Source organism: Pangasianodon hypophthalmus, chromosome 21 (genome assembly GCF_027358585.1).
Source record: "Pangasianodon hypophthalmus isolate fPanHyp1 chromosome 21, fPanHyp1.pri, whole genome shotgun sequence".
NCBI lineage: Eukaryota > Metazoa > Chordata > Actinopteri > Siluriformes > Pangasiidae > Pangasianodon > Pangasianodon hypophthalmus.
Genome location: NC_069730.1, coordinates 965,416 through 978,228, shown reverse-complemented (window position 1 = coordinate 978,228; position 12,813 = coordinate 965,416). Strand labels below are relative to the sequence as shown.

General features: G+C 41.1%; 1 protein-coding gene across 1 annotated transcript in view; it reads left to right on the top strand.

The window, feature by feature from the left end:
- The first annotated feature begins 354 nt into the window (after window positions 1-354).
- kcnb2a (potassium voltage-gated channel subfamily B member 2a) overlaps window positions 355-12,813 on the top strand; it is a 33,824-nt gene continuing 21,365 nt past the window's right edge. Inside the window, exons 1-2 of the mRNA XM_026940978.3 lie at window positions 355-599; window positions 2,029-2,612. Coding sequence (XP_026796779.2) covers window positions 2,037-2,612 — 576 coding nt within the window. The 5' untranslated portion in view covers window positions 355-599; window positions 2,029-2,036. The remainder of the gene's footprint in view (window positions 600-2,028; window positions 2,613-12,813) is intronic.

Sequence of the window (12,813 nt, the reverse complement as noted above, 5' to 3'; positions counted from 1 at the left end):
CTGATTCGACCTATTTTATATATTGAAACGTTCTTATTTCATGGACAGATGTATTGTTGATCATCATAAACAAAAAAATAAATCAATCAATGTCCGAAGAACTCTTTAGAAACCTTTAATGCTACAAGCCAAGTATAAAACTTTACTTAAAGCAAAATCCGAATAAGCAGCTATTCATTTGTGCGCGCTTGAGAATCGATTCCCTGATTGACTCGCACAAAGGAGTCGACTCTTTAGCGAATCGACTCCTCTGTGAAGCAGAGCCGATCCAATTACTCGTCGCCTGCAGCTCTCTCTCTCTCTCTCTCTCTCTCTCTCTCTCTCTCTCTCTCTCAGTGTGTCTTTGCGCGAAACCCCACAGTAACATTTCCTTGCTGGCTGCTTGCAGGTTTTCCATAAATTCATCATGACAAGAATAACCGACTGATTCTTTATTTTTAGGATTTTTTTGGTGAACACGTGTATAGCGGTGGGTCTGTGCAGAAGAACCGAGATGCTCTCCAAAAAGCTCCCCCTGACTCCTTGCACTCCCGTGGAGGCTGATTCTCCTTATTTCTGGACTGGAGAGATGGAGAAAGTGCTCAGTTAAGGAGGCTCAGGTGAGATTTCATTATAAGCATCAATGCAGTAAAGGGTTGTTTTTTTTGGAGGATGTTAGATGTTAGAGTCTTGAGGATGATCTGATCTGAGTGGAGATGTTTTGCAGGACTTTAAAGTGTCAGGAATAAACAGCAGATCCCAGGACTTGCAGTTCATGATTAAAAGCTTTGTTCGCTTTAATATCTATTTTATAAATGGTAGAATATTGCATATTTATTAAACTTTAAGCACTGCGTTGTTTACTGCCATTGAAAACTTGAGTTGTGAGATTTAATTGCTTAGCCATTTTAATTGGGCTGTGTCTTAAACTGAGCTTTTAGTGCACTTGTTTTCCTTAAAGGAAGAGCCACAGACACCACACAGTTATTTTTTATGGCTCCAGAGGTGATTTGGTCATTTTGTAATGATTTGCCCCCAGATCGCTAAACTGACCTTTAAATATAAACAGTCCAGATGAAACCAACAGGAACCATTAGCAACAATTCCCTCCCTGGAGATTTTTCTCTGTTGGAGCCAATTGGAAATTTCCCCGAAGGACAAACTGTAATAGGAGCACTATCTTTGCACTCAGGGGACATTGCTACCTCGCTCAGGGGACACTTGTACCCACGACTCCATTTTGACATGCCAGGACGTCTTCCTAAATAACGAGCTGCTCCTCTGTAACCTTGTGGGGATAAAGAGAAAAGCCCCTGACGTATTGGATGTGGCAGGGTATTAACAGGGCGCAAAGGGCAAAGGGCTGGTGTAGTTCTTCTCAACATGCTCCATTATCAAACGATGGCCTAAATAGTTTCCTCTCTGGTTGGAAGTTTTAAATAGCCCAACTGTTCCGAAGTCTTTTAGAGCAGGAAAAAGCAATCTTGCTAATTAGTCCTACAGGGATTTGTGATTGAGACGTTCTTAAATACTCAATCGCATTACCTGCTCCTTTCCAGCCGACTGCAGTTCCTTATCCGCTTGGACTTTTTTCCCTGATAAAAAATTACATACACCTGTTTAAAATGCTGAAATGTTGTGATTTAAATTGTGTCTGACAAATATTTATTCACAGAGTAATAATTTAATAATACTGGACAGCTCCTGTGAGGGTGTAATGGTACCTAACAGCTGACTTGTGTTGAAAATGCATTATTTACTTCATCATCTTCATATATATATTCTGTAAAACCCAACCTTGTAGGATGTTCTGTGATGTTTTCATCAGAGAACAATCATCTTTCATTTAACTAGCCATAATAATTGGGAGAATAATCCTGACTGTTTGATTACCTGATAAAAGAAATTCAAACATTTAAACATTGTCCTTGATGCGGATATGAAGAGGCTCTGAACCAGATTCCCGTGAGTCAGACGTGTTCCTGAGCCCCTCTCGTATCAGGGTTCCTACCTGCAGAATTCCTGACTGTGAGTCTCTTCTTGTTTTAGTGGCTGTCATGGCTGAAAGGTCAAACTTTGGGAGCCAGAAAGTCTCCCGGCCTCAGGGCTCCCTTCCGCCCGAGCCCATTGACATCATCCGAATCAAAGCGCGCTCCAGAAGAGTCCGGATCAATGTAGGCGGCCTGGTCCACGAGGTCCTGTGGCGGACTTTGGACCGCCTGCCTCGCACAAGACTCGGAAAGCTGAGAGACTGCAACACCCACGACACCTTAATGGAGATCTGTGACGACTACAGCCTCAACGAGAACGAGTACTTCTTCGACAGACACCCAGGTGCCTTCTCCTCCATCTTGAACTTTTACCGGACGGGCAAGCTGCACATGATGGAGGAGATGTGTGCGCTGTCGTTCGGCCAGGAGCTTGACTACTGGGGCATCGATGAGATCTACTTGGAGTCATGCTGCCAGGCACGCTATCACCAGAAGAAAGAGCAGATGAATGAGGAGCTGAGGCGCGAGGCTGAGACGCTGAGGGAGAAGGAGGGGGACGAGCTGGATACGGGATGCTGCCCGGATAAGAGGAAGAAGCTGTGGGACCTGCTGGAGAAACCCAGCTCTTCTGTGGCTGCGAAGGTAGGACAAACTCCTGGCACAAATCTATATCCATAGCTACCTGACTTGAAACCAGGTCTAAAACGCACATACAGTCATAACACTTGGCCCAAAAAACACCACCAAACGCAGATACTATACAAATACGAGGCCCAAAGACACAACCCATATACACGCAAACACACAATAAAAATCCCGGTCCAAACCCACAGTCCAACCACGTGATATAAACAAGCAGCTTGAACACATGGGCCGTGAACTCGGATTTCAACTCCTACTGTAAACATGGTGCAGTTCAAACACAGTTCTGAATGACTCAAACACATGAGGAAAACACACACACACACACACAATCATAAGACTTGGCCAAAAAACACACAGCCATGATCCACTACTAAATCCAAATTTAGATCTGAACCCACCCTCCAAAGAACGAAGCCAAACAACCCTCTACAAAGCATTAAAAAAAAAAAGTCTAAATATCATAAAAGAAAACTCTGAGTGTCATATGAATTAAGGGAAGATGTGAACAAAGAGTCTGTCTATGAATGTGTGTGTGTGTGTGTGTGTGTTTGGCTGATGCTCTACTGATGCCATCATTTCGTCCATCCAATTATGAATATTTCACACGGGGACACGACGCTCCGCGTCTCCACGAGCGCTTTCTGAAGCGTGGAAGCGAGCCCTTCACTTATCTCTGAAGCAGATTTAAGGTCTTGGCACCTGAGTTCGGCGCTCGTGTGTTGGCGTGACTCTGAGAGAGCTGTATGAATATTCATGGCTTAGTTATGGGAAGTCACTCTCAGGAGACTTGATAGAGTTTGGTGACGTGTTTTCTGAACCTTCTCGAGATTTCTGAACCTTCTCTTGGATGAGTTATGATGCAAAAAAAACCACACAATATGGATGCTGCAGGAGTCTGTTTCTTGAATCAGATAGCATGAGTTACAGTGTGACTTTGCTTTAATTGTCTGATTAGCTGCTCAACTCATGCATGCTAATTCGTCTCGATTTGAGGGCGTTACTTTCAAATCAGATTTGTTTCGTCTTTTAGCACCACTGATCACAACTGGCTAATTGCTTCATGTAGCATTTGATTTGCTAACGAGCAGCTCTTAGGCGCACGCAGCGTCACACCAAATGACCTTGTGACTTTTTAATTTCACGGCCACTTAATCCTCGCATAATGTAAAACTAACGAACAAACGTGGGCTTTGCGTCGTGCTTTTAAAAAACTCCTGAATGAGGAGCGCAGCTTGTAATACCACGGGTTAAAAAGTGTAACAGTAATTGAGAGCATGCTGATTTCTGGTGAAAGAGAGGTTATGAAGAGACAGTGTGTGTGTGTGTGTGTGTGTGTGTGTGTGTATACAGTACTGTGCAAAAGTCTTGGCACCCTAGGTTTTTTAGTACAAACTTTGTTATAGATGTTTATTTTCTGACTTCTACATTATTGATTCAGTACAAAACCATTTTAGATTCCAAACATTAGTTTTCCAGCACAAAATGAAATGTTCCAGAAAAATGTTTGTATGTCAGTAAAGAAAGCAGCAGATTCCATAAGAGACACTTTTCAGATAAAAACATAATGAAGGCTGCTGGGTTTCGCTGCAGAAATAAGAAGAACAGTCGACAGTCAAAGTCTCCAGAAGAACTGTGGCTGCTTCTGCAAGATGCTCAGTAACAATTCCAGCTCATTTCCTTATAAAACTGCACACACTGCACCTCAGATACTGCTTTATTTTATTTAAAGTGAAGGATCGTCACATTAAATACTGACTTTGTTTCATTTATTACTGTTTACTGCTCTTTATAGGATTTTTTTTTAGTGTAGAAACATTTAATTTCATTATTTTTGAAGGCGTCTTTACTCTAGTGTTTCTTTACATGTGACTAAGACTTTTGCACAGAACTGTGTGTGTGTGTATATATATATATATATATATGTGTGTGTGTGTGTGTGTGTGGTTGTGTGTGTGTATGTGTGGTTGTGTGTGTGTGTTTGTGTTTGCTCAGAGAGAAGGTCACTGAGCGAGTTTTTATGGTGGTTTCCGAGGCCTCTACACTTCTTATGCACGAGTGTAACCCCAGAGGCATTGTGTACTTCCCAGAACACGGTCATGGAAAGCGTTCAAATGGGCCATTAGTAAACAGCTTTAATGTACATTCATCTTTTTTTTTTCTCTCCTTTCTGTTGGAGATTTTCACAGAGGTGAAGCACTAATACCAAGAGAAAAAGAAAAAAAAAAAACGGCAAAGATTTTAAAGATTGTTCTGCTCAGTATTGAAACCATAATTAATTATCATAAACAGAACAGTTGTAATTGATTCATTTCCTATAAAATATCCTGAAGTGTTTTATTCCTCTTATACCACAACAATTTGTCAATAATTATCATTTTGACTTCGTAATTTTTATCCGTTTACAGTTACATTTATTGTTGTTGAACGTCCTCAAAACACATTGTTCCTTTTAAGTTCTCGCTGACGTTACAGCAGCTACAATCAGTCGTTCCCTCATCAGCTTCTCTTTTTTCTCTCTCTTGAAATTAATAATAATAAAAAAACGCAGATTGTCGTGCTACTGAGAAACTGCAAAGAAGCGTAAACTCCTCTATCCTGAAGATGTCGCAAAACTTAAAGTTACAGCTTTACCTCTGACTGTTACAAAGCGCTGACACTGGAGACTCCTTCCATAACTGTTACAGAAAATGTCACCACGTTTTCTTTGTTAAATAACACTTTTAAAATTCTTAGATTAGAAGTCCCTTTGGTAATTGTTACCACAGAACTAAAGATACACAATATGTAATTTGTACATTTTAAATTTTCAGTGTCCCTAGCTATTTGTGTTCCTGAGATAAAGTATGTCTCATTTAAGGGTTCTTGGCTTTGTTAATAGGTTTTACTTGGATTCCTTTCAAAGCAAATTAAAATTGCGACAGGGTTTGATCAAGAACCTAATAGTGGCAGCTTGGTGATGTTAGGACTTAAACTCACAACCTTCTGATCAGCAGCTCAAAGCTTTAAACACTGAGCCAACACTGTTATAAAGCTCTACGTAGAACCTTAAAAGGCTCCTCCAGAGTTACAAACTCAGAAACCCTTTAAGTTTTGAGATTTACCTTTTTTTTCCAGACTACATATAAGAACACCATACGATAGTTTCATAAAAGTTTGAAAAACATAGTGAACTGACATAGTGGTACACTCTTAAAAAATTTAGAACCCTTAAGGGTTTTTTTTTGCTTGGCCATCTGAGGAAAGCCTTAAAGGTTTTATTATAAACTCTACAATGAAGTGTTTTCCATCTGAAAAGGTTCCAAGTAAATCCCTTTTTTGTGGAATCCAAGAACCATTTAATTATCCAGTGAACCTTGAGAGAACCCTTGTGTCTAAGAGTGCTCCAAGTACCAAAAAGCTAAATGTTAAAATCCTGACAGGTTCTAGGTGTTGCCGTAATATTAAAAGCTATTTATAATAATAATATAAACTTCAGCTTTAAGATTAGCATTAGCGCTGCGATGGCTTTGGCATTAACACTTCACCTTCCTCTCGCATCACTCTCCTCAACACTCACACGGTTTAGACACATTTTTCACGAAGTCTGCTTGAGAGAACCGAGAACGTTACTCAACATCGCTGACAGTTTTATCCCGGCATTATTAGCGAGGAGGTGGAGCTGTTGTGCAACAGAGGATGAAGGTTGTGTTGCTGCCTCTGTGATTTGTTGCCAGCTGATAATATGTGTGCGTCAGCAGGACAACTTGTCTTGTATCACTGGATTGATATCTGTCGTGACATGCTGACATCATCGCTCTTAGTAAATCGGTGTTGTGCATTAAAAGATTGGTGTTTCCGTGTCCAGAAACAGTGGCGAGTATGTACATAATGTGCAAACGATTTACTCCAGCGACCATAATGCATTGCGTTGTTTGGTTGAATTGGTGCGCACCTTCACTGAGGAAGATGATGAGCTCTGATAGTTGTGAACCTTCAGACCTTCTGCAGCTGTAAAGAGTGAATTAATCATTTTGAAGTCATTTCTATGGTCACATGGGTTCAGTTTATAGTCGACTCAGTTACTTTAATGTCCTTTGGTTTAATACAGGAAATGTTAAAGTACCACACCCTGCCACACCCTAACCACATCCTAACCACACCCTAACCACATCCTAACCACACCCTAATCACATCCTAACCACACCCTAACCACATCCTAACCACACCCTGCCACACCCCACCACACTCTACCACACTCTATAACACCCTGCCACACCCTAACCACACCCTAACCACACCCTAATCACATCCTAACCACACCCTAACCACACCCTAACCACACCCTAACCACACCCTGCACACTCTACCACACTCTATAACACCCTGCCACACCCTAACCACACCCTAACCACACCCTAACCACACCCTTCCACACCCTAACCACACCCTGCACACTCTACCACACTCTATAACACCCTGCCACACCCTTCCACACCCTAACCACACCCTACCACACTCTGCCACACTCTATAACACCCTGCCACACCCTTCCACACCCTAACCACACCCTACCACACTCTGCCACACTCCACCACACCCTACCACACTCTATAACACCCTTCCACACCCTTCCACATCCTAACCACATCCTAACCACACGCTTCCACACCCTATAACACCCTACCACACTCCACCACACCCTATAACACCCTACCACACCCTTCTACACCCTACCACACCCTACCACATCCTACTACACCCTACCACACCCTACCACATCCTACTACACTCTACCACACCCTACCACATCCTACTACACTCTACCACACTCCACCACACCCTACCACACCCTTCTACACCCTACCACACCCTTCTACACCCTACCACACCCTACCACACTCCACCACACCCTATAACACCCTACCACACCCTTCTACACCCTACCACACCCTACCACACTCCACCACACCCTATAACACCCTACCACACCCTTCTACACTCTACCACACCCTACCACACCCTACCACACACCCTGACCACACCCTTCTACACCCTGAACACATCCTACCAACTCTGAACACACCCTACCATATTCTGACCACACTCTACCACAACATGCCACACCCTATCACAACCTACTACACACCCTAGCCACACCCTAACTACACCGTACCACACCCTGCCACACCTTCCCACACCCTATCACACCCTACCACACCCTAACTACAAAACACACCCTGACCACATCATACTACACATTGACCGCACCCTAACATGCCCAGACATTTCAGGAACATTATATAAAGAGATCGTCATAAAACAGAAAATTTGTAGGAACCAGAGGTTCAGTCAGTTTTCTGTGTCATGCGTCTCATTTCTAGTTAATCACACAGTGTATATGTTTACAGGTTGTGTTCCTAGTCTTGGTGTGTTTTTACATCATGTTCTTTTCGTACGTGTTTTCAGAGTGTCAAGCTCTGTCTAAGAAGATCTTTACCAGGTATTATTTTCTGAGTCAAAACATCACTTTGATCAGAATCAGTTTGCAGTAATGGAAAGTGTTGGACAGGAAAAGCTCCAGCTGATGACGGAGTCTGGCTGAGATGACCTTGCTCCAGGCTCCATCGCGTCCTAATCTCCTTTGGTTCCTAGTCTGCTCATACAGGTAGCACTAGGAAGAACCTTCAGTCGTCTTCTTTACGGATGCTGTATGCCGTCAGCTCACGTGGTGTGCACAGGAGCTAATTAACAGAGGTGGATCTCCATGTCTAAGGGAGTGATGAAGAATTACAGGACATGGTAGAGACGTTGAGCGTTAATGGTTTTGTTCGAGCCAACAGGAAAAGGTTCTTTAAAAATTCTTTGGATTTATAGGTTGAATGATGCCCATGCATTTACATATGCATCCTTTCAGGTATCTATTTTTTCTCAGTGTTCATATTAAAGTGGGAAGCGGGAAGGAAGTCGTCCCTGTATGGCTTTAATCCGACAAAATTAGCTCCTTTCTTTAACCGGAGATTGGCAGGTTCTGATATGATGGTCGAAGTGCTGCCTGATTAAAAGTTCCTAATAAAGATGAGACGCTGAGGGTTTAACCTTGCTCTTTGATACCTTTTGTATTGATCAGGTGTAGCTCAGGTCCATTTTAGGCGCTCTCTCTCTTCCCCCTTGACATTCTCCCTGCCCACGCGATCCTGAGGGATTTATTGGAGAGTGTCCTCTCGAAAGGGCACGGAGCTCTAAACTCCATCACATGACCAGGCCGAGCTCCTTTAAAGAGCTCTCGGCGTTCCCTTAAATACACCTAACACGTGACGAGATTCAAGAAAACGGTTCCTTTATCTGATATGTTAAACATATCGAGTCAGAAAGTTGTGGTGTTGCTTACAGGAATCGATGCACAGTCCGAAATATTACACCTCCTTTACAATCTTTACAGATGAAACACTAGCAAGTCGGTCAGAAACACAACACCCAGACAAACCCGTCTGAAACGTAACACAATTTCAAGAGTGTCAAGAAATGTAACACCGTTAAAGAGTCATCAGAAAATGTGTGTTTATATCGGCTTAGAGCAGTCTGATTTACTTCCTCTCACCACCGACAGTCAGCACTCTGTTAGACTGATCCGTGTGTTATAAAGCGACGTAATGATACCTATATTAATCAAATCAAACCCAAGGTCTTCAGTATGTATCACTCCTCCCTCATAAGAGTGCTTCTGAGTGGAATACAGGTTTAAAAAAAACCATCCAGGGTTTTTCCCCAAGTCCGGAATTAAAAGCCTTGCTAGACCTGCAAAATTACGGATATTATGGCTATAATGAATATTATGAATATTATGGTTATTATGGATATTAAGGATATTGATATTTAGCAGTTAAAGTAAGACCCAAGATCAAAATCCTGTTGTTAGATATTCCCTTACTCCCTGCACTAATTCATCCTCCCAAATTCACATTCATTCATCTGTCTTCAGTGATCACTTCATCCTGCTCGGGGTGACCGTGGATCCGGATTCTGTGCTGTTCGGATTGGATTTGTTTTACATGGGGAGGTGGAGTCACGTAATTATCTCTGGGATTTTAGCATCCAAATCAGTAGCGCTGCGAGATACTGAAGAAAAATGCGTTACGCGGTAACTTGTTAAATAACGCAGTATGCGGTATGCGGTATGATAATGCTATAAGTGTGTAAAATCAATTTAAATTATATTTATATATTTAAAAACTGACATAACAACATACGTTTCATGTTCTTTTGAGGAAAAGAAAGCATTCTCTCTGCTATCTGCGTCGCCCTAAAACTATTCGTAACTTTTTGAAGTATTAAAATCATTCAGTTATCGCAAACTCTTGCGTTACGCATATCACGATATTTACATTTGCGATATTTTGAATTTCGATATATTGTGCAGCCCTACAAATCAGCCATGTCAGTCATTCTTGGAAGGACTACGCCGTATTTTTAATTTCTCGCTCTTTTCTATCGTCTCTCACCAAAACCAAAAGTGGACAATAAAACACAGCTGGTTTTAGGGAAGTTATTGAGTTGCTAGAAAAAATCCAAACTACAGACAACAAGCGCTTAATAAAAATAAAGCTCAGTTACAAAGAAAAAAAAAGAATCAGTTTGTATTAATATGAATTGAAGCTTGTAAGGATAGAATGTGTAGTGTACGTTGTGAAGACACACTTATCCCTGTGATTCATACAGAGATCCCTTTATCATGTGTCAATCAATCATAATTTCTACAGACGTCCTCTTATGCAAACAATATAGTACTTGAGATGCTAAACAACCTGAAAACACAATTTGGAGGCAATTAAAAATTTAAAATTCAGACTGTAAAATTTCCATTTGTCTTTTGGTATTTTGTATTGTTAATGTTTTGTGTATAGATCTGTTTTATATTACTTGTACAGCGCTTTGGTTTCAACTTCATTTGTTTTTAAACGTGCTTTATGACTAAACTAAACTAAACTAAAATATAAACAGCATCAATACACAACTTCTGTTTGCCTCCAGGTTTTTAACACCAAGTCTTCCTTGCATGGCTTAGTCCATTAGCGCAGTGTGATTCATCTATAGGTATAATATAATATCATGGATGCTCGATAATTTGCGTAACACTATTGGAAAAAAAGTTTTTAATCAAAAATTAAAAAATGACAAGCAGGTACAAGTAACAAGCACCACAGCTGAAGTTGTAAAGACAGACTTAGAGGAGATTCTTTGTGATCAGATCGCTGCTGTTCTTATGTGGCTATAACATTAATAATAGATCAGAATTCTGTTCAGGCCGGAGGAGTGCAATCGACCTGCAACATCCAAGCAACATCCACTGCAGTGATGTGCGCAGAGGTGAAGATAGACTTCACTGCCTCAGTGGAAGTCTTGCTGGTAAATAACAACAACAGCATAGCAGGATATCTGCTGCGTTTTATAGCGACACAGCATAATAATCAGCAGTGATGATTCTGATTATTACATTTCATTTATTATACGGATGCATAGCTACAGAGTATGAGTAGGAATGCATGTTTTTTGGTACTCATTGATACTGATACTGAAATGAGTAAAAGGCATAATATCATAATAATAATTAATCAATCAAGCTGTGTTTAGGTTATGTTGCAAACTCCTCGTGCTGAGTTTTATGTCTAAGATGTTATGGTGTGTAAACAGTGTGTTTAATAAAGAGTGTTAAGACCTTAGCAGGTCATTAAAAACGAGTGCAAGCTTGCATGAGAAGCAAAGTGGAGCGAGTGGCGAGTGAGTTCTTAGTGCTCAGTACTCGCTGAAATGAAGTGCTCTGCTGTGTGACAGTTTCTCAGCATGCTCGGTTCAGCGCTCCACGCTCGCCGATACGTTTGTGTGCGTGCAATTTACGGCATCTTGAACTTGTATTTAAAGTCTGTTCTCGCTGATACTGCGCTGCACGCTCAGGACGGCCGTCCTCGCTCGTTTTTATCAGGTTGATCGGAAGGAAGATGCCGTAGTTCCTCTTCATGATATTTTCACAGAGGAACAGTTTGCAGTCTTTGATCGTTGATCGTGAAATACATCCAGATTGTTGTCATTTTGTGTCGTCTGGGCAGTAACTAGGATTACATCACACAGTGTCACATGAGATCAGATGCAGAGCATTTTTTTTACCACTATATGTACGAGTTAGTGAGCATGGTTTTGGACTGATACCAGTATCACTGTTGCTGCATCCCTAATTCGTTTTATTTATTTATTTATTTATATAAAAGTTCTGACTCCATCATGGTGTTTCGTTGGTCATTATTTTCTCTTCTCAAAGCAAACTGCATCAGGGGCTTCCCCTCGTTCAGAGATATACAACTCTCCCGGCACAGAGCAGTCTTGGCTCGCGTCCTGGTCACCACTCTGAAACGGAAGAGCACTTTACGGGCTCGGTGAGATCTTATTAGCCGGAGTGAGATGATGTCAATAGCTCCTAGTGTGTTCTCCTCTTCTTTCACTGCAATTTGTACCACCGCTAAACATCAGCACCGTACCTCGCTCGCTCTGTGATCCCGGGGTCATGAAGGAAACCGACGAGGCTTCAAATAATCGAGCAAAAGGAGCAAAAGTCAATCAGTCAATTAGCCTCGTTTATTTCATACATAATTACACAACTTTCTGAGATGTTGTCTTCTCAGTTCGCTGGAAAAAATTATATCTTGGCAAGTGAAAATATCTGATACGCAACTATCTAATATCTCTTATTACGAGATTATTTCAGAACAAATGTAAAATTATTAAACCTACATGGCCACTTAAATGCTTCTGAGCATGAAGGTTTTTTTTATAATTAATTACAGTAAATGTTTAATTAATTAAGTAAAAAATTAAAAGCAGTATGGGTTTATTCCTTACTTAATAAGACCTGATATACAGAATAATAATTAATATGACGGATATAAGAATAAGATGTTATGATTGTGTTATATTAAGTTATTGATGTGATATAATTTCTTTATCATATAAGTAGTTGTGTTTAGAAAGTTGCAAATTTTGCTTTAAAAAAAAAAAACAGTGCTAGCTTTGTGAAGTGTGAAGCCACGCCTCCTTTACTGTGACTGACAGTCCCAAGGCCACGCCTCCTTCACTGGGACTAACATCAGATCAATACGAGCCACTGTGTTCAATATTCTGTAGTTTTTGCTTAATGGATTTTACACCTTTTATTATCAACAGGGGACTGCTA